The 23,750-nt window shown below is 37.3% G+C and overlaps 1 protein-coding gene across 14 annotated transcripts in view; it reads left to right on the forward strand.

Moving 5' to 3' along the window:
- PPP6R3 (protein phosphatase 6 regulatory subunit 3) overlaps window positions 1-23,750 on the forward strand; it is a 59,082-nt gene that overhangs the window by 12,307 nt on the left and 23,025 nt on the right. For 3 of the 14 annotated variants that reach the window (XM_021274633.3, XM_021274639.3, XM_072038965.1), the window contains exons 1-14: window positions 5,703-5,721; window positions 8,884-9,011; window positions 13,042-13,274; window positions 14,724-14,910; window positions 15,618-15,755; window positions 16,090-16,155; window positions 16,612-16,724; window positions 17,448-17,561; window positions 18,247-18,376; window positions 19,901-20,053; window positions 21,267-21,416; window positions 21,948-22,012; window positions 23,085-23,200; window positions 23,586-23,671. In XM_021274633.3, coding sequence (XP_021130308.1) covers window positions 9,000-9,011; window positions 13,042-13,274; window positions 14,724-14,910; window positions 15,618-15,755; window positions 16,090-16,155; window positions 16,612-16,724; window positions 17,448-17,561; window positions 18,247-18,376; window positions 19,901-20,053; window positions 21,267-21,416; window positions 21,948-22,012; window positions 23,085-23,200; window positions 23,586-23,671 — 1,563 coding nt within the window. In that variant the 5' untranslated portion in view covers window positions 5,703-5,721; window positions 8,884-8,999. Of the gene's footprint in view, window positions 1-3,765; window positions 3,931-4,338; window positions 4,449-5,621; window positions 5,722-8,883; window positions 9,012-13,041; window positions 13,275-14,723; window positions 14,911-15,617; window positions 15,756-16,089; window positions 16,156-16,611; window positions 16,725-17,447; window positions 17,562-18,246; window positions 18,377-19,900; window positions 20,054-21,266; window positions 21,417-21,947; window positions 22,013-23,084; window positions 23,201-23,585; window positions 23,672-23,750 lie in introns of those variants that run through there. The other 11 variants (XM_027457495.3, XM_072038967.1, XM_072038964.1 and 8 more) reach the window with 8 other exon arrangements.

The following is a 23,750-nucleotide window of genomic DNA, read 5'->3' on the forward strand; positions in this document are numbered from 1 at the left end:
ACTGCTTAGGCTGCTGCAGCACTGTTCCGAGACCTGATGGGATTGCATTTTTCATCCTTATTTTGGTCGTGAATGGTGACATGGGAGCATATATATGTACTCTTAAGCAAAATGCTTGGAACTGATAGTGTAAACCACTTTTAGTCCTGGCGTAAGTGAGCCATTTCTTAAAATGTTGTTTAAAAGTCACCTTGGGTATTTAGCAGATTTCTTTTAAACTTGACTAGTTCACAAATTAGTATTCTGGGCTACATCAGTTGTACTTGCTTCTCTGCCCTTCAACTGTCTGTCCTACAGAATTCATGGTGGTGGACAAAGTTTTTAGGCCTCTTTTCTTTGAGGACTATCTTTTTCAATTTTTAAATACGGGTTTCTGGGGAGGAGATGTTGCTGATTTACTTCTGTAGTAAGCTGTAAGATAACCAGAGCTCTGAGGACATACCTGGATTTTTTTCCGCCAGACATTTGGAGAGATATGGTAAGGAATGATGATGATGCTATTTAGTCTCTTACATGATGACTTTGCACTGCTCTGCCTTGAGCATTCACACTTTACAGTCTATCAATACAAAACTGTTGTTTCACTGGAAAAAGGAGAAAAATGTACCTTGCAATCTTGTTCTTAAGTGCAGTGTTATATTAAAAATGCTTGCGCTTGATCTGAATGCAGGATGTTTCAAATAGGGAATAAAATTAAATGGCATAGTGGCACATTACTAATAATTAATTGTGATCCAAACACCTTCATTGTTCCCAAATTGATGCTGGGGCTCTGCTGGTTGTGTCAGGCTGCTTGCCCCTGTGGTGAGGGTGGGGCTACAAAATCAGATTGGAATTTTTGGCAATGCCAACACTTGGAACAAGAGCTACTGTTGTGTGATGATGTATTTATGAATGTTTCTTACATCACACAAAAAAAGAGATGTTTACTTCAAGTGCACTAGGTCATACTTAGGGTATAGTAAGTTGTGTAAGTCACTGTTTTAAATGCAAGAGATGAATTACTGCAAGAGCAGCATTATTCAGTGCCTTGCAGTTGTGCACCCTGATTTAAAGAAAGTGCAACAAATGTTGCATTGGTTTCTATAAGCAAAGAAGAGATTTGAAGAGACCTCATTAGCTTTGCTGTGTGGTCAATTAAGCTGTATGGAACTGTTTTACAAATAGACCATGCCCCAGTCAATGCAGCATTAATACAGCTTGTTTAGTCTGTTCATGGCAGCTGGTTGCAGAGTTTTTTAACCTATCTTAAAAAAAAAAAAAAAAATTAAAAAAAAGTTCATCGGGTAATGCTCTTTAGGACAGGCTGTACCATGCTGTTCCATGTGAAGAGTGATGCCACTGTAGATAGCTGTGCGTTGCTTTATTTCTCAGGTAAATCAGCTGAACGTATCACCATGTGTTCTCATGGTTAGTTTTTATGGTTTTATGTTTGAATACTTGGTTAGAGCTATTGTTATGGTGATGGAGCCACGTTAAAGTGGCTGAACTGTTACTGGACATGAGCTATCCCTGGAAAGCCAAAGTTAGTCCTATACCCGATCCAACTGGTTGATTTTCTTATTCTATTATTTTAAGGAAAGAACTGTTTCTTTTCCCTTTATCCATACTGTAGCCCCTCTCAGTATCTCATAACTCTGTTTTCTAGATTCTGGGATGGACTCAGCATCCTAACTGACTAGAGCAGACTTGTGGAACATCCTTCCCAGGGTATGCTGTAATATTTACGCTGCCAGTATCTTGTTCATTTGGATTACACTAGCGTTTTTTTCTCCGTGTAATCCTGCTGTATTGAATTCAGAAGCTGATTGTTCTGGTACTAGACAATGGTATTTAAACTAAAGTTTTCAAACAGAAGAATAGAGAAATATCAGAAAGCAATCTGTGTAAGGAGAGCAGTAATAGTGCCTTTCATTTGGATAAACTAATCTTTGCAGATTTGTACTGTATTGCCCGTGCCAACTCTTCTGAAAGTTGATTAAGCTAAACAGGCTTCCTATTTTGCTTTTACATGACATAATTGAGGAAGTGACGTTCTGTCCCATCCTGGAGCTCTGCTTCTGAACATGTGTACGCTTGTAATCCAGAAACAACAACCAAGACAACTTTGGTAAAGCAAACCAAATTCAGTACACTTGTTTACTTTTTCTGGCCTAGTAAGCCACTTGACTCACAAGGGATTGGCAAATCTGCTTGACATTTGGACCTGAAGGTCTAAGGATGAAAAACATGTTTGACCTTTGAAAGTATTATGGTCAATGTATTACGCTGACCTTCAGTTCATGTGTATGTTGGTTACTAAAATAGCCTTAGAGAAGGCTGTGTTTGGTGTTTGTGTATGTCAGGGCTTGGAATCTTTGTGCTGTTAGCCACACAATGGAAATGTGGTGACTTCTGTTTCCAGAATGGCTGGGTGGTAGCAAATAAGGTGATATTGCAAGCAGTGGAACATAACCAGCCCTAAAACCAAAACAAAACCCCTCATTTGTTGGATGATTGTTTAACTGGAATGCAAATGTTTATTCTAGTTAAGAAGGAATATTTTTAGTAAATTGCTTTAGGTTTATATAGGCTATTAAATAATCTTCAGGGCTCAAGAAGCACCTTTGAAGACTCATATTCTTTAACATGGGATGTGTAAAATTAGATCATTCTCTTTTCTTTGCTAGCAGAGTGTTTGGAATGGTTTGGAGGTGTGCTCTTTTTTTTAGCTGAATATATAATTGTGACAAACTGATAGTAGAGCCTTTCAACCAAGGTAGATATAGACATGATCTAATGAACTTGTTACTATACTTGATATTCTTAGTTGGTGGTACTTCATCCTTTTTTTAAACAAACCTGTTAATATTGCCTCATTCCCAAAAGGAATAGGTCTTGTCTTGAAGCCTGCCTCTTAAAGCAAAATCAAAAAGCCTCCTGTAACTGGTGGAGGGGGAAGGTATTTTGGTGTTAAATTTTTCCTATTTCTTATTACTGCCTGAAACAGCCATGCTAAAAAGAAGCATCAACTGATAGGATGCTTTTTCTTGCCTATTTGGTGTTGACTAAAGCACAGGCAGGTAAGCATTAGGCAGAGGCCAATTGTGGATGCCTAGTAATGCTCTTTAACATTTCTTTGCTTTACACTGAAGGAATTAAGCTGTCAAAATCAGAGGTCATCTTAGTGATGAATTGTAGGTGACCAAATGCTGTCCCAAAACAGCTGGTTACTTAGCAAGTCTCTATGTAGATTGTTTTACGTGGTTGTTTTTTTTAAAACTGATTGCAAATTGAAACTGGCTAAACTGTATATACGTAAGCCAACATAATGGGCATTCTTAATGCTTGTATGTTTATTTCTGTACTACTTTGTGGATAAATCAGACCTTAATATATTTATCTATATCTGAAGACATGGCTTCAAATGAAATTGCTAATAGTTTTTTTTCAAGTCTGTATTCATGTTAGATTCAATAGTCAAGTGCAAATTATAAAGGCAACTTTACTTCAGTGACATGAAACATCTTCCTTTGCCCCTCAAAAGTGAAGGGGGATATTTAAACTTGCTAATAACAATTTTCTTTCAGATGACAAAGCTGCTTTTGTACTTATTTTCAGAGTACAGGCGCACTGGACTGACACTTTTCACAGCAAACTGTTTCCTCCTTCAGTTCATGTGTCTTATTTCCTGCAAAGCAGCGCTTTTGTTCATGCAGTTGTTAACACTTTCTGTTCAATAGTTCAACAACATTAAATTATAAAATGTCTCTTTTGTCGTTGTAGGAAGAAATCTGCTTCATCTAATTCAATCCTAATTCAGTCCTGCTAATCTGCTAATACTGTAGATTGAAAGATTTTTGCTGTTGCCAGGATATCCTGTAATGGGCACGGAGCCTGAGAGAGTACAAATTCTGTTTTTTTAACTCTTTAAAAGCTTTTGTTTAACAGGTAAGAAACATTGCTATTAAACTTCATCTATAGCAGTATATTTAGCTTTTGCATCTATAAAGCCTTACCTTAAATTTTAAGTGGTTCCTGAGTGCTCTTAACTTTTTTTCATATCTATGATGTTCTCTAAAGGCATTCGTTTACCTGATTTCTGTAGGTTCACATTTGCCACCTTCCAAGCTGCTCTTCTTTTTGCAGTTTAGAGTTCGTGGCCATTCCTTCCCTTTTCTTGCAGCTTTTTTCTGACTACTTTCTAGCAGACTGTTTTTAACTTTGCCTTTTAATCCATCTTGCTGTTACAGTACCTTCTTTTCTCACTACTCCTTTTTCTCCTCTTCCCTTTGGCCTTAGAATGAGAATCAAGGGTTATCTAGACACACTGTTGTGGTTATTCTATTTGTTTTACAGGGAGCTTGTTTTAAAGTGTTTTGATTTTGTGCCAGGAAGTGTATCAGCTGCCCAGCCTCCAATTCTTTGAAGAGTTTCAAAGCAAATGTGTTCATGAACTGACATATTAGGTATGAATGACATTTAGCACTATAGGTTCCTGTGTCAGAGTATAATGCTGTCTTCTGCAACTGAATTCTTGGTATTAAACTACATTGTTCTGAGTATTATTTAGCTTTCTTGTTACAGTATTGCTGAACCCCTTCTTTTCAGTACATAACTTCATTTCCATTCTGAAGATAATCAGAAGAGTTCAAAATACCAAGAACTCACTGAATTCGTTGACATGACTATTTTAAATGTGTAAATGCTTGGCTGTTGAATAGTTTTCTAGTAACTCCACTTAATCTTTCCTATTTGAGAGGGGGAGATCAGTGTCTAATTTGCAATCATTGTAGGTGATTAATATTTATAGTGATTAACACTTTGGTTAACCAGTCTTGAGATCTTGTAGAAATTTGACAAGGATGCAGTTGTTGCTTGATATAAAATTGCTCTTGTAACTTCATTATGAGCTGCAGATTTCAACTGGGCTGTTATGACCTCATGAATTTTGAGGAATTGGTGACTTTGAGTCAACATGAACTAATTTGGGAGTTGTTTGTATACTTCAAGTCATAGAAACTGACTACTGGGACATTCAGCCATAATAGGTGTCTGTGTATATATGCACATGACGGATATAATACATATTATGTAAAAATTCATGTGTTTGCACTTCTGGTCTTAGACAAAAGTGCAGTTACTATAATAAATAAGGGAGAGTCGAATGACAAATAAGGGTTTGCCTGTCCCAATTCTTAGCTCCTCTGCAACCATAGCAGGACTCTTCTTCCCCTTAGGAAGTGAAGAGGAATTACTTCAGAAGAAGGGAGTGGAAGTCCTTACTTGTTAAGTAATTTCCCTCCTCATTAGGAGTTGGAGGCAGTTGTTTAAGAGAATGTTACAAACATTACTGCCTTGGTACTGTTTCCTAATATGTTTCTCTTCTGGTCAAGGAAAGACTAGATCACATTTCACACCAGTATGTAGTTACCTTCTGAAAGTATAGTTGTTAGCTGAGAAATATATATGCTCTAAGTGGGTGTGATGTCTGGAAATAATCATATCCATAGCATGATGTTAAATTGTAGAGAAGTCAATGAACTTGCTGAATTGTTTCTATTGTATTCCCAAACATAATTTGGTTACACAGGAGTTCTTGATAGTATTTGGAAGAAGCAGCCTTTTGTTTTGGTATGTAGGTGAAACTCTACCTGCCGAAGGTTCAAAACACTGAAATCTCACTAGGTTATTTACAAGGAATGCTCCCCCACAGTTCCTGGATCTTACAGCTTAATGATGGTAAGGTCTTACTAAGATGTTTCCCCTTACACTGTTTTTTGTATCATAATCCAGTACCTACATTCCTTAAAACTCTACTGTACTACTGCTTTTATTTTTGTTTGTTAGGTGTAATGAAGCTGAATATAGGATTTGTAACAGTAACTTGTATCTTTCTAGCTAACAATCTAATTAATTTTGAGTGTTTAATTGAAAATTTATGTAAAAATTGCTTATTGGGTAAGCCTGGTGTCTGTTGCATTATTCAAAATATTCAAAGTAAGGAATAGTCAGGGAGAGGTTTTTACACTTCTTACACATTTATCTTCTGCCAGTTCAAACACTATGTTTCATAAGTCCCCTTATTTGTGCCCTGAACTACTAATGCAGAAGAAGCAATGTGTGTGCCTGTGCATGAGAAGTATTCTTGCATTCATTGAGTGGAAAAAGTGTAGAATTCAGTTAAGGCATAACTGTATATTAGTGTAACTTACTATTATTTTATGGAAAATAACAGTTTTGGTCCAAGCTAGAATGCAGGTGTCCTGTGTTCTTAGTGTTGTGTTGTTTAAATTGCCCTTGATTCCAGACTTAATGCATATGTGCTAAGTTTTCCCATATAATAGGTCTGGAGATGTTTTATGCTATGAGGAATTGGCCTCCTGCAAACAAGGATCAGGCAGTTGTAGGCAGCAGGTTTACAATGGGTAATGGGTAAAACATTTGCTCTGGCCGAGTCAAATTGGCAATTTAAAATGTAGCTGCTAAAGTTATTCTCTGTCAATTTTGGTCACTGATATTTCTGCCTAGCTCTAAATTTTTTCAGGCACGTACTTATATTTAGCTTTGTTTTGAGCAGATAGTACACTTCCAGTGTCAAAAAAAGGACTTGATAAATGCTGTGGTATCTAATTAATGGCCCGGGCTTGGGGGAAAATAAGCTGGAAACTAATTGTACTTAACCAATTGATACAGAGTTGAACTGGCAGAAGGACATGGTTAGCATTTTAAAGAAACCACTTAATAACTCTTAAAGGTCTTAGAAATGTTGTTAAGTTCTTAGTTTTATCATTAAAAGATTTTCATGTTCCTCATTGCTTCCCCCAAGCATACTTGTATGTTTCCTTTTTAAAAGGCTGTAAATTGTTTGCACTGAAAAATCTTTATAAAAGCACTAAGAAATGTAAGACTTGGAGTGTTTTTGGGTGGCACCAAGGACTACTGTTGTAGCTGCTCTTCTTGTGTCCAGTGATTAAGTTGTCTTTTGCTAGTTGCTACCCAAGAGCTGTAAAAGCCTGTGTGGCTGAAATAGACTGTATAATTTAGTATATGTTCAATCATCAAAAAGTTTGTTGGTGCAAAAGTAACTGATTTGTTCATCTGTGCACTTGAATCCCATATGAAGAAAATATAAAGGTAAATGGAGAAAAATGAGCTACGTGCTGAATTTGGTGCTTGGTAGTTTGATTTTTATTACTTCCTGTGGAGCATTTTGTAGACTTAATACATTACAGAAGCTTCAGTTTAATGTCTGATATACTCCTAAGTTTTTCTTGCTTGTGTAATGAGATTGGGTGTTTTTGTAAAAATGTATGAAGTTCCTGCTGGAAGTTCTGTGTATGTGTTTCTAACGTCCAGCAGTCAAGTAAAACAGTAAAACAATACTTTTACCTAAAGCTTTACCCTAGTTTTATTTCTGTGCTAGTTTAGATGACCATCTCTACTTTGTAGCTACCAGACCTCTTCTGTTAGGTAGAAGCTACCAAGGTGGAATTAACTGCTGGTAAAGTATGTTTCTTACGTTTCTTGCCTAGGTAAGACAAACATGCTTAAGTCTTGAACTGAAATAAGCAGCTCTCTTAAATAGTTTTATTTACTGATGGGATTTAAAGTAAGAAGCATGTTTTGTTTGAAGGTTCAAGACAGGAGATGGTCTCAAATTATCCCTGTAGGCTCATTTGACTAGAATTTACATGTTCATCCTATAGATTGAAAACCTGAATGTCTATTCAGGAAAAATGTTTAACTGTTACATCCACTGGAAGCTGTGGAGAGAGTTGTTCATTTAATTGTAACCATTTTTTTTTTTCCATGGAGATGTCAACTAAGCATTTGGCCCTTAGAGACAACCACAGACCAGTTACTGTTTAACAAAATACATACAGTGTGGTTTTCTTCATCTGTACGAGAAAGAAGACAAAGCTTTTTTTTCTTGAGGTGAAATCACTTCTAAGCTTCATTTCTTTTGCTTAGCAAGCAGTTAAAATAGGAATTTCAGTTACCTGTATCTCAGAACAATGACAGTTTTTCTTCATTTTACCAAATTGCTTTCTTTCCTTACAGTTTTAAGTCAGGTGTTCACTATATGGAGTATTACTTCAGTATTCATTTAGAGAAGAATCTGTTAGAATATTAACTAAGGAAGGAAAACGTGTTTTTTTGTTTTTGTTTTTTTTTGACTGATACATATTCATTAGGAACTTCGATTGCCATAATGTATATCAAGTCAATGTAAACTGTCATGGGAAATCTTTCCGTGCATTTGAGGTCTGTTAGTCTTACTTGGTGGGAGCTTTCAAAGGTTATGGAAAGCTGACTAAATGTGAGTTGGGAGCCAAATATATGTAACATTTTTACCATGCAATTTTTCTTTGCAAGTCAGATAGCTTTTAGTATTATCCTACGTTACTTTGCTTCATGTAGTATCTAATCTTGATCATGGTTCATATTTGACAGTCTATTGCATCTTGTGTTAAATCTTGTGTTTTGAGATTTTGAGGCTCCTATTGGAGCTGGAGTTGGACATTGGGAGTAACACAACCCAGTTGACCTATGGAGCTGACCCTAAGTTAGCAGATAGTGAAATTTTGGGAGGAACATAGTAGGGATGTTGCCCACCTCTGATTTATGGGTATAAGCTTTAACTCTCTGCCTCTCTTAATGGGGTTGAAACTTGGAAATGTATGAAAATAATTCAGAACCTCAGAATTGGTAGGGTTTGGGAGAGAGGGGGGAGAAACAGTCTATGGGAAGAACAACTTTTTAAAACTTCGATTCAAAACTGTGGTAGGTTGATTCTAGATTATCATCGGTGATAACGCCTACGAAAATTCTCTTCTCTTCAGGGTTCCTGGACTTCCTCTTTGGCACATTTTATGGTGTTTATTTTTCCTTATTCCAAAGGACCTGGGCTCCTGTTGAAAAGTGATGGAGTAATCTCTGGCCGGCACCTGACATGTTGAGGGAGCACCCCCTAAAAGAGCTTGCCTGGGAGACAATTTGCGAAATTACGCAGTAACATGTTTGCAGTAGTATGCCTCTTTTTTTGTTGTTGTTGCTATTTTCCATTGTTAAATTTCTCTTGAAACAAGTAATTGAGAAATAGATTGAAGCTACTGAAGTGAGTTTTAGTCAATGCAGAGGGATTTAGATCTGGAATGAGCATCTTTGCAAGTAACCACTCTGTGCTACTTGTATTAAATGGGATGTGGGGGAGGTATTTGTACTTACTGGAGCTGTAGGGGGAAAAACAAACAAATATTCTGTGACTCTTAATAATGCAGTAGTCTTACTTGCTCACAGTGAGTCTGTGTGTATCCCAAATAACCATAAGCCAATGTTCTTGATAACATTATGTAATTTGATTTAAGATAGTGTGAAATCAAGTATTTTCAAATCTGCTTGTAAGTTCACTAATAATTCTAGCAGAAAAGATTCTTTTGTTTTTTAACCACTTAATCCTTGCATGGGCTCTCAGATGATTGTAAGTACTGATGCTGCAGTTGAAGTTAGCTGTACCTTTTCTTCAATGATTTCTGGTTGATTCCTGTATCTTTAAACAGAAAGCTATGTAATCGAGGGGCAATTATGTATGCTTACAGCATCTGACAAAAAACCTTTTGACAAAAGCAAAATAAGGTGGTTCTAAGTGAACAGCATGCGATAATTAAGGCAACAAGGAGAACCCTAAAAGCAATTACAATTTCTCTGTAGAGAGTATACCAGACTTACTCTAATTTTTAAGCCAAACACTGAAAGTCTTCTAATGAAGAGAATCATAAGAGTTTTGCTGGATCCTTGGATTTATCTCTGTTATCTTAACCATTAAAGGGCTAAATTTGATGCTTCCCTATTCTATGTAGCTGTAGTAGGCATGCTGAATCCACTTGAACTTAAATAAATGCTTAATGCTGTCCTAGTAGAACAGTTCAGTTGGAAGGGACCTTCCAAGGTCATCTAGATGAACTGCCTGAGCACTTCAGGACTAATCAAAAGTTGAAACAGTAATGAAGGTATTGAGGGCCTTATACAAATACCTCAATCACTGACAGGTGAGGGGCTTCAAACGCTCTAGGAAGCCTGTTCCAGTATTTCACCACCCTCATGGTAAAGAAGTTTTTCCTAATGTCCAAGCTGAACTTCCACCAGTGCAGCTTTGTACTGTTCCTTCATGTTCACTGGTTATTAGGGAGAAGAGGTTGCCTCTTAGGCTTTTCTCCAAACTAGCCAACTCAAGTGTCCTCAGCCTCTCCTCACAGGACACACCTTACAGCCTATTACTAGATCAACTGCTCTCCTCTGGATACTTTCAGGGACCTTTTTATCCTTTTTATACTATGGAGCCGAGAACTGCACACAATCTTCAAGGTGGGGTTGCACCAATGCTAAATACAGAGGGAGAATCACCTCCTGACTGGCTGTTTATGCTGGGTTTAATGCATACTAAAATGCCATTTGCCCTTTGGCTGCCAGGCACGCTGCTGGCTCATGTTGAGCCTGTTGCTGACCAGCACCTCCAGATCCCTTCCTGCTGAGCTGCCCTGCAGCCGCTCGTCTCCCAGTCTCTACCCATGTTTGGCCTTACTCTGTCCCAGGTGCAGCACCTGGCAATTTCTTTTGTTGAATTATTTGCCACTGACAATTGCCCAGTGCTCCCTTTGCAAGGCCTCTCTTCCTTCCAGGGAGTCAACAGCACCTGCCAGTTTATTACCACCAGCAACCTTGCTGCAGACACATTGCAGTCCTGCATCCAGATTGTTGACAAAAATGTCATGTCTGGCCCTAGAATTGAGCCCTGGGGAATACTGCTAGTGACCAGCTGCCAGCCAGTTATGGTCCGATTCACTACGACCCGTTGAGCTCTGCTGTCAAGCCATTTCAACACCCAGCATAGCATGAACCTATTTGTCTTGAAGTTGGACAATTTGTCCAGAAAGATGTCGTGAGGAACATCATCAAAGGCCTTATTAAAATTAAGAAAGATTACATCTGCTGCCTTCCCTCTCTACACCAAGAGGGTGACCTTATCATGGAAGGAAACCAAATTATTAAGGCAGTACCTCCCCTTCATGAACCCATGCTGATTCTGCCTGATGATAGCTTTGTTTTTTAAATGCCTTTTCATCAGCACCCAGGATAATTTTCTCCCTAGCTTTTCCAGGGACCGAGATTACACCAATAGGTCTATTGTTTCCTGGGTCTTCTCTCATGCCCCTTTTGTAGATGGGAGTAACATTGGCTAGCTACCAGTCAGCGGGGACCTCCCCAGCCTCCTAAGACTTCTGGTAAATTGTTGAGAGGGGTCCAGCTATGACATCTACCAATAGCCCCAGCACTTAGGTGAATCCCATCAGGCCCCACAGACTTACTAATGTTGAGCTGATACGCTGTTCTTCACAATTTTGGTGGCCACAGATGGAAGGTTGCTTACTCTTCCCCCAGTCATGGTCCTCTAACTCTGAGGGCTTGGCAGCCCAAGATTTAGGTTGGAAAAGACCTCTAAGCTCATCTGGTCCAGCCTTTAACCTAGCACTGCCATGTCTAGCATTAAACCATGTCACTGAGCTCTACATCTACGTGTTTTCTGAAAACCTCCAGGGATATTGACTCATCTACTTCCCTGGGCAGCCCGTTCCAGTACTTCACAATCCTTTCAGTGAAGAAATTTTTCCTAATATCTGATGATCCGTCATTGCCATGAAAAACTGAGGCAAAAAATATTGTTTTTTTTTTTCATAGTTACTTGTTAGGGGACTGTCTGCCTCTTAGTTTGAGTAAGAATTAAATGTTTCTGTTTCAGTCATTGTAGGTTGTCATAAGAGTTGGTATGACAAAGGCATGGTTTGATTGTTGTCTATAAACTCTCACCTTCTGCATATCAAATGGCAGTTTGCAGAAGTGTTCTTGCTCAAATTCACCTATGTTCTTTGTTGGTAACCAAATGTCCACCTACCTGATGATATTACTAATTTTCAGCAGTAAATAACACTAACTAAATCCTTCACACTTGGAAGATGGTTACTAAAGGAGCAAAAAATGGTTGTTTTCTCTCTGAGTACTGCTTAAAACTATGCCGTTTACAGCTGTAGGGAAAACTCTTTCTTACTGATATCTGGTATCTCTTTCAATGCACTTTCTCAAATTCTGCATTCATACAAGAATAGCTGATGCTTTATCAGAGGTTAAGTGTTGCCATGTAAAAGCCTTGTTTTAAAGGGGAGAATGGAGCAAATGCATGTAGTGACCTTAACGAGAGCAAAAGGAAAGCAGGAGTTTATTGGATTTAAGACTGAAATATTCTTTTCTGATAGCATACCTGTCTCAGGAGCAGCTGCTTGCAAGGTATCTTAAAGAAACAAAACTAATATGGAGTATTTTTATAAAGAAAAGTTAAATTGCTCACGCTGATGTTAACCGTCTGTGATGTTTCTTTACTTGGGCACACAGCCTTTCAAGCATCTGCATAAGGAACTTTATTGTCCCTTTTTTTCCAAGTTTGTGGAGGGAGGTATGGTAAAATAGTAAGTCCTGCTCTGAAATTAGCTCCAACTTTTTTGGCGTGTGCTGCCTGCATGTTAAATGATTATAATTCCTACACCCGTAGAGGTGTTCTCTTCAGTGACAGAGGTGGTACACTAGTGTGTTTATACTTTGCCTGTTTTATCTTCTGCCAGATCTAGTAATTGCTGAACAGGTTGCTCAGAATCTGAGGATTGGGATGTAGGTCAGAAGCAGAGTAGCAAGAACAAATTTATTAAAAGTTAACCTTTTTTATTTAATGTAGATAAGTGTTCTTTTCATGTAAGCAAAAATCCTGGAGCTGGCTAATTTTGAGTGTTAAAATATACCCAGTAAATATATATCAGTCACCTTTAATCAAGTCTGATTTTGAAGCTTTGTGATGATCTTTCAGTATCTACTGTTGTGTTGTTCAAGTTCTAGAAAACTTCTGTGTGTGCAGGTCCCTTTGGGGTTAGAAGCTATGAAGTACTACTATGAAGTATTTATACTGCTTAAATACATGTGTAAGCTTAATGTTTTGTATATGTTCTTCTTATCCAGACCAGCATGTTTTGGAAATTTGATCTCCATTCGTCATCCCACATAGATACACTTCTAGAGAGAGAAGATGTAACACTGAAGGAATTGATGGATGAAGAGGACGTCCTGCAAGAGTGCAAGGCTCAGAATCGCAAACTTATAGAGTTTCTGTTGAAGTCAGAATGTTTGGAAGACTTAGTTTCCTTTATTATCGAAGAACCGCCTCAAGACATGGATGAAAAAATTCGATACAAGTAAGAACTTTTTTGGGATGGGTGGGGACTTAGGAAGGTAGAAAGAGGGGTGTTAATTTGATAATGTTTTGAATTCCTGCATGCTGCTCTTTAGTATAGTACTGTTAACTTCTGAGTAAGCTTGTTTTGAACTTAGAGAACTCTTTAATTAAATCATTCTAATGTTTGCATATTTTTTGAGTAGAAAACTCTTATCCAGAAATGCCTCCAAAACCAGTTGCTGCCTAGAGAAAAAGTACAGAAATCAGAACTTGTATGAAGAGTCTTTTTGTTATCTTTTTTTTTCATGTAAAATAATTATACGTAGATGATAATTTTCATGTAGAAATAGTTGAGTGAAACCCCCTATCTGGGTACTATAGCTAGGTGCTTAGCCTTATTTTGTTGACGATTAGTAAGCTGTTTTGAAGATGCATTTTATAGCACTGTAGCACACCTTGTAAGAATATACTTACCACCGGATTGCTGGTGTTTTCCTTTGCAGAGCTAGAAGTGTAAAAATTGGGTAAAGATATGGTTCTTGCTAGATTGCTGAGAAGTTTCAAACTCACAGTTAATCTAAGAGATTGTATACAAGCACTTCTACCACTTTTGGCCTCTTTTACAGTCATCTGTGCAGCAAGCTGCTTTTTCTTATGATAATATGTAAAAAGAAAAATAGAGTACCTTCTTAGCTGCTGCACTTCTCTGTTTTTGGTAAAGCAAACCTTCACTGAATGTTTTTAGCTGAGTTTTAAGTGAAAGACACTGCTATTTTAAAGCCTTAAATTGCTGATGCTGTCGTAATTACCTCTAGCGTGAGTGGGTGATAGTACTGCTCCATGACACAGGGCCAGAGGTACAATTCAGAACACTCAGTAATTAAGAGGCCATCAAAACCAGTAAGTTCCTGTATCTGGCAATACTAACTAGTTTTGCAGGCTTTGTTTGACTTTGGCTAGCTCAGTGAGTCTGTACACAATTGCAACAGGTATAGAAGTATTAATCCTGAAGAGATTGATTTTAACTTTTTTAATGTAAGCCTTGTTATTGGAAAGGGGCAAGCACTGGGGAAGGAGCAATATTAATCTGGTATTATCAACCTGCTTAATTTCTTGGTAGCTAACTTTTTCCTCTTCCAAAAAAAGTTTTCTGAAATGAGAGGTCAATACTTGAACAGCTGGCTTTAACAGTGGATTTTAAAATAAAAGCCTGACCTTTCTTTTCCCTACGTCCCCAGTGCTGTCCTATTTCAACTGAAGAATGTAGTAGTCCATTTCCTAAATGAAAGAATGCAGCTTGTAGCCTGAATGTATAGTTGTTACCTTGCTTTTTTATTAGTGCAGAGGTATGCTTGAAAAATTGGTCAGAAACCCTACCAGGTTCTGATTTAAAAGCTGAAGGTGTACCTTCTTTGAAGCATGAGTGGATGGAGACACACATATGTACACTTCTCTTCCTTTTCCCCAGATATCCAAACATATCCTGTGAGCTGCTTACTTCAGATGTCTCACAGATCAACGATAGGCTGGGAGAAGAAGAATCCTTACTTATGAAACTGTACAGCTTCCTCTTAAATGAATCTCCTCTAAACCCTTTACTTGCCAGTTTCTTCAGCAAGGTGCTAAGTATTCTTATAAGCAGAAAACCAGAACAGGTAAGTATTTAAAAACTCTCCACTTTAACAGTTTGAGATTTGCCTGAGCTATTTGTGCAACAGTAACTGCCTGTGTGCCAGTGCTTACCTTTTGTCTTAGCTTAGCTTAGTATTTGCATGGTGGTGTCTTCATTAAATTATTGTTAGAGGTGAAGATTAATGAACTGAGTCAGTGGGAGTGGGGCTGATCCTTTGTGGAAGACTGTCATAAAAAAAAAAAGTGAGAGACATTTGGAATCCTCATCCAGAAATGCAGTGCTCCTCTGTGTTTGTGTGACCCTGCAAACAGCTGGCATGGCTGACTCTGGTACCTGAGCAAATCATTTGTGACCCTGTTCTGTGTTTTTCATTTTGAAAGTATATTATGTTAAGGCTTTACTATGTCTGCTTCAATCCCTGAGCCAGGAGTTGTGGGAATTCATACAAAAAAGGAAAAATGACTGTAGATTTTTAAGAAGTTTATGGTCAGCAGCCTGGACTGGCAAGAAGGCCCAAGACATACTCCACGTAGACAGATCTGTATTGTGCCACTTTAGCTGCTATGCACTGTTTTACCTTGCCTTGCACTGCTAAGTGGCAGAAGTATTTACAAAGTTCTCATTCATTTTCTCATTTTAGTAACTGAAAGAAACTGAAATGTACATGGTGTAGTTTACCATGTAAAATACAGGTAAACTATTGTAAGCTTCTTTCTTGTTAATTTCTAGATTGTGGATTTTTTAAAGAAGAAACATGATTTTGTAGACCTCGTTATTAAGCACATAGGGACCTCTGCTATCATGGACTTGTTGCTCAGGCTACTGACTTGCATAGAACCACCACAGCCCAGGCAAGAAGTGTTAAATGTGAGTAAAACTTCTCAGATACTTGTGAACTGTCGAAAAGATGTTTTGTAACCTGTTTAGACAATTTGTACCATCGTTCACCTCTGCCACCCCAGCAGGTGTTTTGGGAAGTTTTCTCTCAAAAGTAAATAAATCTGTTTGTTTTTTTTAACAGTTCTTCAGAAATGCTAATTTTGTTTTTATCCTTTTTTTTTTCCTGATGTAATGTTAGTCCTTGTTTAGAAATATCAACAGTATGATTAATGGCAGCTTTCAAACTACTTCTTGTAAATCCTTTAACTCATTTAATTCATTCATTTGGTTAACATTCCTGCTGATGTCTACGCTTTTACAGTGGCTAAATGAGGAGAAAATTATCCAGCGGCTGGTGGAAATTGTACATCCATCTCAAGATGAAGATGTAAGTATTGGTCTGCTCTTTTGGATACATCTGTGCAGCAGGTTGCTGTAAAATATTGTGTTAAAACTCTAAGTCTTACTGTTTTCTACTTGCTTCTTTTTAATAACCTGATTTTGTTATTTAAGAGTGTGGAAGTCTGGGGTTGTGGAGAGCTGATTACTTCCCTCTCCCACCCTTCCTTAGGATCTGCACAGTTTATCAGGTAATCCAAGTCTAGTGCAGACTAGGTATTGTTTGGAGATTCAGCTGTAATGCTTTGCCTTTTTAATAGTGAAAATCAATTGTCTCATGACTTGAGGGTTTTTTTTGTCTTGCTAAGATTTAGATATGGCATAAAGCTATTGTCTAAAATGTCTCCTGTTAGGAGACTCTAGTCCAAGCTTCTTTAATGCAGCTTTTTAATGAAGAATTCTAGTCCAGCATGTTATTAATCTATGCTTTATTTTTCTGTTCCAGAGACATTCAAATGCATCACAGTCACTCTGTGAAATTATTCGTCTAAGCAGAGACCAGATGTTACAAATACAAAACAGTTCAGAACCAGATCCACTGCTTGCAAGTCTAGAGAAGTAAGTTAGTTTGAATTTCTGACCTTTTCTCAGTTCATCAGAGCACTATTATTTAACTTCTGACCTTTAAAACTCTTTAGAGTTGCAAGCTTCCTTTTGCTGATGACTTCTCTTGGCTAACTGTTATCCGTGCAATTTGAAGTAGCTCAGCAAGTAAGTGGAGCCCACCTGGATGACTTTTTTGTTGGCTTCACTTAAGATTTCCTCATTCTAGTATCTTGGTTCTGCCTGAGAAATGATAAAATATTTCTTGCACTGTCAAAGTTAGTTATCACATGTGTAAACGTGAAGGTTAGCTTGATACTGTGCAGAATACACATAAGGGACGTAGGCTTTGATCTCTTGTTTAAGTGAAGTTTGTTTCTACCAGAGATTTTTCTGTGTCACCTTCTTTGTTTTGCAGGTTCTAGGTTTAGGTTTACATGGCTGTATGATGTGCTGAGTCTTTTGATCTGAGAAAACTGACAACCAACAGTACAAAAAGGGATAGTTTTTTTTTTTTTAAACAAAACAAAAAATAGATCAAGAGAGGGAGTAGGGAAATATGATTGGGGTAGTGATGTCATAGGGGAATGATTGTCCTAGCAGCACCTGGTGGCTTGAAATAACAGACTTTATTTCATTATCCTGTTCTCTAATTTCACATGGGCAAACAGTAGCTAATTCTCTTAACAGCTGTATTCTAAAGAAGTGTTATGTCTGATGCCAATACTTTCTTTTCAGGCGAGAAATCATAGAGCAGCTGCTGTCAAATATTTTTCATAAAGAAAAAAATGAATCTGCAATAGTCAGTGCAATCCAAATATTACTGACCTTACTTGAGACAAGACGACAGACGTAAGTGTGTTTATTGCTTGTACTTATGGCTGCTTAATTTAACTAAGCTGTTGCTCAACAATAGTAAGTGAAGTGCCTTCCATGAAGTTATGACTGAACCATTTTAGTGGCCTTTTACAGGTGAAGTAGTAAAAGAGCAAACTGTGTGATTGTTGTTACCAGCAGTGTTATTGCACTTCCCCTGGATGACTGGTCTTTCCACGGTGTTTTCCAGAACCTAGTTTAATTGCCACATGTCAGATAAGACTGATTTCATTTCATCATTTTTTTCCTGGACACAAGGAATAGAGTTCCTGTGTACAGTGTAGTGACTGGATATTCACTTTTTTAAAATTTGGGATCTTCTTATAAGTTTGAGAAACTAGTGAACAGAGGCTTGATAGATGAGTGAAGCTCTTTCTCTGCCACAAAAGAAGGAATTGAACAGCCATAAAGTTTAATCTCATAGCTGAAAACCAAACTGGAGATTTCAAGCATGATAAACCTAAATATATTAGGCCTAGTGTTTGGAAGAATCTTGTTCTGTTGTTAGTTCACACTTGATTTATATTTGTAATCTCCTGAGTTTGCCCTCCTCTTAATTCTGTTTTCATGCTTTTAGAACTGTGACACTAAGAATCATAGCTTTAGAGTTGTTCTAGAACTAGTTTGGATATTAATACTAGACCTTGCTTCTGTGTTTTAGATTTGAAGGCCATATAGAGATCTGTCCTCCAGGCATGAGCAATTCAACATATTCTGTCAATAAAAGTGTTTTAGAAGCCATAAAATCACGACTTTCATCCTTCCATGAACTCCTACTTGAGCCTCCAAAAGTAAGTGAAACCTTTTGTTGCCAAATGAAATGAAGCAAGACTCATTGTGTGCACAGTTCCTCTGGACTTGCCCAGAACCCAGAGTAGATCAGCTCTCCACTGCATGTACCATGCACTCCAGGCATGCTGAATTCTTCACGTTTTTTTAACTGACTTTTTTATGGTAATCAACTTATTCATGTCATGTTGTTGCAAAAGATAAATACGACATGTTGAATGAATAGGGATTTCACCTATAATGCATTTATTTTTTTCAATGAAGTTGTTACCAGCAGAATTTCAGCTGAAGCATAGTTCAGTTCAGGGTGCTCTAATGTGTAGGAGTAAAGGACCTGAGGGTCAGAGTGAAAATGATCAGAAGCTTAAAGTTCAGATAAGAGACAGGTTTGGTGGTGGTGGAAACAAGGTAGTGGTAAAGGCTGTTTTAGCCTAGAAAAGATGAGTCCTCAAGCTTTTAAGCGCAGAAGAGATGAAAAATGCAAATAATCCTTTCTTGCAACAAGATGTGCGTTAAAAGTAAGGTCATAAGATACTTAGTGTTCTCTGGTGATTGGAGTACTGAGCATTTGAATAAATCATCTAGTGAAGTTATTGACTGCTTTTTTAAGCACTAGTTAAATGAGCATCTTATCCATGTTCTTAAATTTTGCCTTAGGTAAGTGAACTGGCAGGTTGTCTGCCACTTTTGACACAAGGGTGGCACTGGTTAGGTACTGGATGCCAAAATGACATCCAGTATTGTGGAAGATAGTACATTTCTAGCTGGTCTCCTTGTCCAAAGGTTTGTGCTTTAATATAGGAAGAAAGATGTTTACATAATGTCTTTCCCTTGCTCCTTGCATATTTGTTGGTAGATTTTTAGCTCTTAAAGTAGTCAACACCAGATTTTCTGACTGGCTGATACTTAGGTGATAATAGGTCTCATCTGGCAGCCAGCTAAAATTTTGATGTAAAAACCATGGTGCTTATTTTAATACAAGGACCTATTAGTGCATGGGAAGAGATTCTTGCTGTTGGAAGTAACTCCTTCAGAGACAACAGGTGGAGCTTTGGTGTGCTCTTCTAATGTTACACACAACTAAAGAAGTTTCTTTGAAATTGCTTTCAAGTATATGAAGCAATATGAAGTCAGAGCTGTTGAGGCATGAACGCATTTAGAGACTGTCTACCTAGTTGTTCTGCAAGTACTGTGGTAATGTAAACTGTAGCTGTGTACCTGGATTAACCACTGAGAAGTGTAAGTATTTCTTAATCCTTTTTAAGGTTGGATGGAATTCATCTACTTTGAACTCTTACAGCTACCGATCAGTTTTTAGTGCCATTGGTTCCATGTGGCTGTCTTTCGTTGCCCCCTGTCTGTAGAATTAAAATAAACCATGGTGTTCAGAACTAAGTTGCTTTTTCAGTTTTTGCAAGATCTTGTTCAAAGACTGGTTGTGTACACTTTTAAAGAACTATTCTCTCATTGTGCATAGCAACAAGTTTTTTTGACAAAAATTATCTTTTTTTTTTTTTTTTTTTTAGAAAAGTGTCATGAAGACAACCTGGGGTGTATTGGATCCACCTGTGGGGAACACACGTTTAAATGTGATTAGATTAATATCTAGCCTTTTACAGACAAATATGAGCAGTGTGAATCAGGAACTTATAGAGCTTAACAGCATAGGAGTTATACTGGTAAGAACTTTCTGCTGCCTTATCTTTGTGAAATGCTAATAAGATCTTATCTCTGTCAATGCAGATAATTTGTAATATATTTCCAACATAACTTTTCAGACTGTTTGTGTTTTGACTTCTAGTGCATTGTTTGAGAACTCCAGATACCTAATTTTACTGTTAAATTCATATGTCTGAAGCCAGTGTTTTCCTCTTATTGATTCAATTTTCTGCACCTTATACACGATTTTCTTGGAGTGGTTTTCTTAAGCTTATTTTTCATCTGTCTGCACAACTTTTCAGCCATGTTCAATGCTTCCCTACTTTTTTATCCTTTTCCTAAGATGTTCCCTCAAAACCTCTTTCTATCTCTTAATATGTAGAACACTAAATGGTATCTTAGCATTGCCCTATAAAGGGACAGTTTATCCTGGTAGCTTGTATGCTTAAAAACTGTTTGAAAGCAAACTGTTGCACAGCAAACTCCTAGCCTGACATTTACACTTTGAGTACTTCCTAACTCAGGCTTCAACTGTAGCAGACATTCTAAGGTTGACCAAAATCTTCAAATGTTTGCATCATTTGACAAATACCTAGCAAGACATGCTGGAATTTATACTGTAGTTTCCAAATACAGTATGTGAGCCTCTGCTTTTAAGCAGAGTTGCAAAACTAAAATAGCTTTTTTCAGCTCAAAATTTTGTCTCTCAACCTCAGTTCTGTCTTGTATAAGATGTTAAGTATTCTCAGACTGCATCTAGATTATCTGAGGTAGCTTTCTGTAATAGAAGAATAAAATTGGTAGATGACGTAAGGCATCTCATTAAGGTGAGGAGCACATTCCCAAAGGGTATTGTAGATACTGAAAATCTGTGGTGAATTCAAAAAAGAAACTTAAGGACTAAGAAGGTCATAAATAGTATTTCTCACTTGGGAACTTTAAGGGCTGCAGCTAGCAGAAAGAACTAAGAGGGGAGTATCATTCCAGCCTTGTCTTTATCTGGAAGTGCTTTATTGGTTACTCCCAGCATAAACCTATTTGGGTTACTCTCATCCCGTATGATAGTCCTTATGTTCTGATAATAGCAAGCATAAGTATTAAAATTTGTGTAGGTCACACTTTGTCATGTATGATGCTACTTACTGTAAAACTTAAGGAATTTGCTTGTGTTGCCATTTAGTTATGTTTGAAAGGACCCTGCTTTGAGTGAATCCTGTTGAATTTGTTTTTCAGGACATGTTCTTTAAGTATACGTGGAATAACTTTTTGCATACTCAAGTAGAAATCTGTATTGCATTGATTCTTGCAAGTCCTCTTGAAAGCACAGAAAATGGCACAATTACAGATCAGGATTCCACTGGGGACAATCTTTTACTGAAACATGTAAGTTTTGTTTTCGGGAGGTGTTCGCTGAATGTTCCTCTCACCAAGGTATAGTAGCAGTTATTCTTTCATAAAGTAAGCTTGGGCTATATTTTATGTAAAATGAAGAATAAAACTCTTTTGTGTTTTCTTAATGTGTCAGTTCAGGCTGTTAAACCCAGAAGTGCAATGGAATGGATTTTTGCTGCTGTCAAAGTGAGCAAGTATGCAAGGTTGCAAGTACTTCCTCTTGTTAAGAATTAAAATTGCTATTTTGGTAGTTGTACACTCATAAAATACAGCAGCTGCATTCAAAAGGAAGTTGATGTAGCTGATGATTCAGAAAGAATTGATATAGGTTCAACCTTCAGGTTTCTGTTTGGGATCTGTCAACTGCTTCTGAACGTTGAACCATTTAATGAAAGCATCTATCCTAAACCTGAAATCAATTGTCTTATAAGTCATCAGGATTTGTTAAAATCAACCCTGCAATGCATAGTAGTGTTCTACATAACTTTACAGCTGTTAAGTATACTTTGTGTTTTTTCATAGCTCTTCCATAAGTGCCAATTAATAGAACGAATACTTGAAGCATGGGAGATGAATGAGAAGAAACAGTGAGTAACTAGCTCTTCCATTTCCTGCAGTTGTCTCTATACAATTTGAGTTGTGATATGTATAATCAATTCAGAACTGAACTGACCAAGAAATACTGACCAATAAATATTCTTGTGTTTGTCTTGCTTCATCTTAAGAATCTCTTCTCTGAAATATCCAGTATATGAAATACTTACCACAGTACTGTTAGTGGTATTTGGAAGTACATTTTGCTTGGTAATAAATGGAATAATTAAGTTCTAAACACTTACGTTAATATTTGGATTAAAGCTTTCACACATACTGAGTCTTTCAGAGTTCTTCAGTTTCTCTTTTAGTAACGCCTGAAGTTCAGGCCATCTTTTTGGTATCACTTTAATACTTTTCCCTATCACCGTTTGAGAATACAATCAGGTCTGTAATTCTTGCAATGTATAAGGTTTTACAACTGTCTGTAGAGTTAATTCATCTTCAAGTACAGAAACATACCATAAAGTTTTGAGAATGGAGGAAAGAAGATAGTTTTCTCTAGTAAGCAATTGAAATTTTTTAATAAACACATCAAAGCAAATTGCATACTGGGGAGCAACACATTCATGTAAAAGCCAGGACCTCAGCAGTGGAATTTCTCCTGAAAACGTGTAATTGTGAAAAGATGTTTCAAGCAGCCAACCCTGTCTGGAACTGTTCATATTGGGGGAAAAAAAATGTTAAGCCTTCACCTGAAGGGGTAAAGCATCTCTCTGAAGGTCTAGGAGCTAATTTTGTCTTCATCTTGACAGTGCTTTATATTTTTTCCACGTGCACAAATGTGAAAGCAGAAATAATTTGTTCAGATACTGTGTACTTCCTTGATAGTTATATGCCTGTCGGTCTTCTAGATTGGCTCAGTGTAATCTAGACATCTGTACCTTAAATTCTCGAGTATTTTTGTGAAACTCTAGTTCTAGAATACTGCTCTTACATTTAAGAACTGGTAGGTTATAGGTCTTTCTTGTTTAACTTCCTGACCCTGGTAGAATGTTTTATAACAAAATATAGTAGCACAGTTGCTCAGAGTACAGGCATTTAAGTTCTTTTTCTATCTTGCAGGGCTGAAGGAGGAAGACGGCATGGTTATATGGGTCATCTGACAAGGATAGCAAACTGTATCGTGCACAGTACAGATAAGGGGCCTAACAGTACGCTAGTCCAACAGCTTATTAAAGGTAATGTTAATACTCTTAAGCTTCTCATTGTGTCTTCCATGATCAAATTTTTAGGAAATTATACAACTTTAAAAATGAAAAGCAGTTTCTGGATAGAAAAAGAATATTTTGACATATTCTGCTTAAAATCAGTTGTCCTTAAACATGTTTGTATTTTTTAAACTTTACTGAATTGTATCAGAGCTTTGAAATAAATGTAAAGAGATGCTGAACTAGTTTAGACTTTACAAGATGAACTAATGTCTTTAGGAGTGCGTGTACATTCTTTACGTTATTTCTGATTGCTTTGTTGTTTTTTAAGAGCACAAGAGAAGAACAACATTTAAAAATTAAGTGATGCTTTGCTGTTGATTGTATTACATAGCTTTTTTGTTTCCTACTATAGAGCTTCCAGAGGAGGTCAGAGAGCGATGGGAGACATTCTGCACAAGCTCTTTAGGAGAAACTAATAAAAGGAATACAGTGGACCTGGTAAGTGGTGCTGGATAAAGTTTGAAAATTGCTGTTGTTTGCTTGGGCCCCAATTTTTTGTCAGCAGCACAGGCAGTCT

Source organism: Anas platyrhynchos, chromosome 5 (genome assembly GCF_047663525.1).
Source record: "Anas platyrhynchos isolate ZD024472 breed Pekin duck chromosome 5, IASCAAS_PekinDuck_T2T, whole genome shotgun sequence".
In the NCBI taxonomy this organism is placed as follows: Eukaryota; Metazoa; Chordata; class Aves; order Anseriformes; family Anatidae; genus Anas; species Anas platyrhynchos.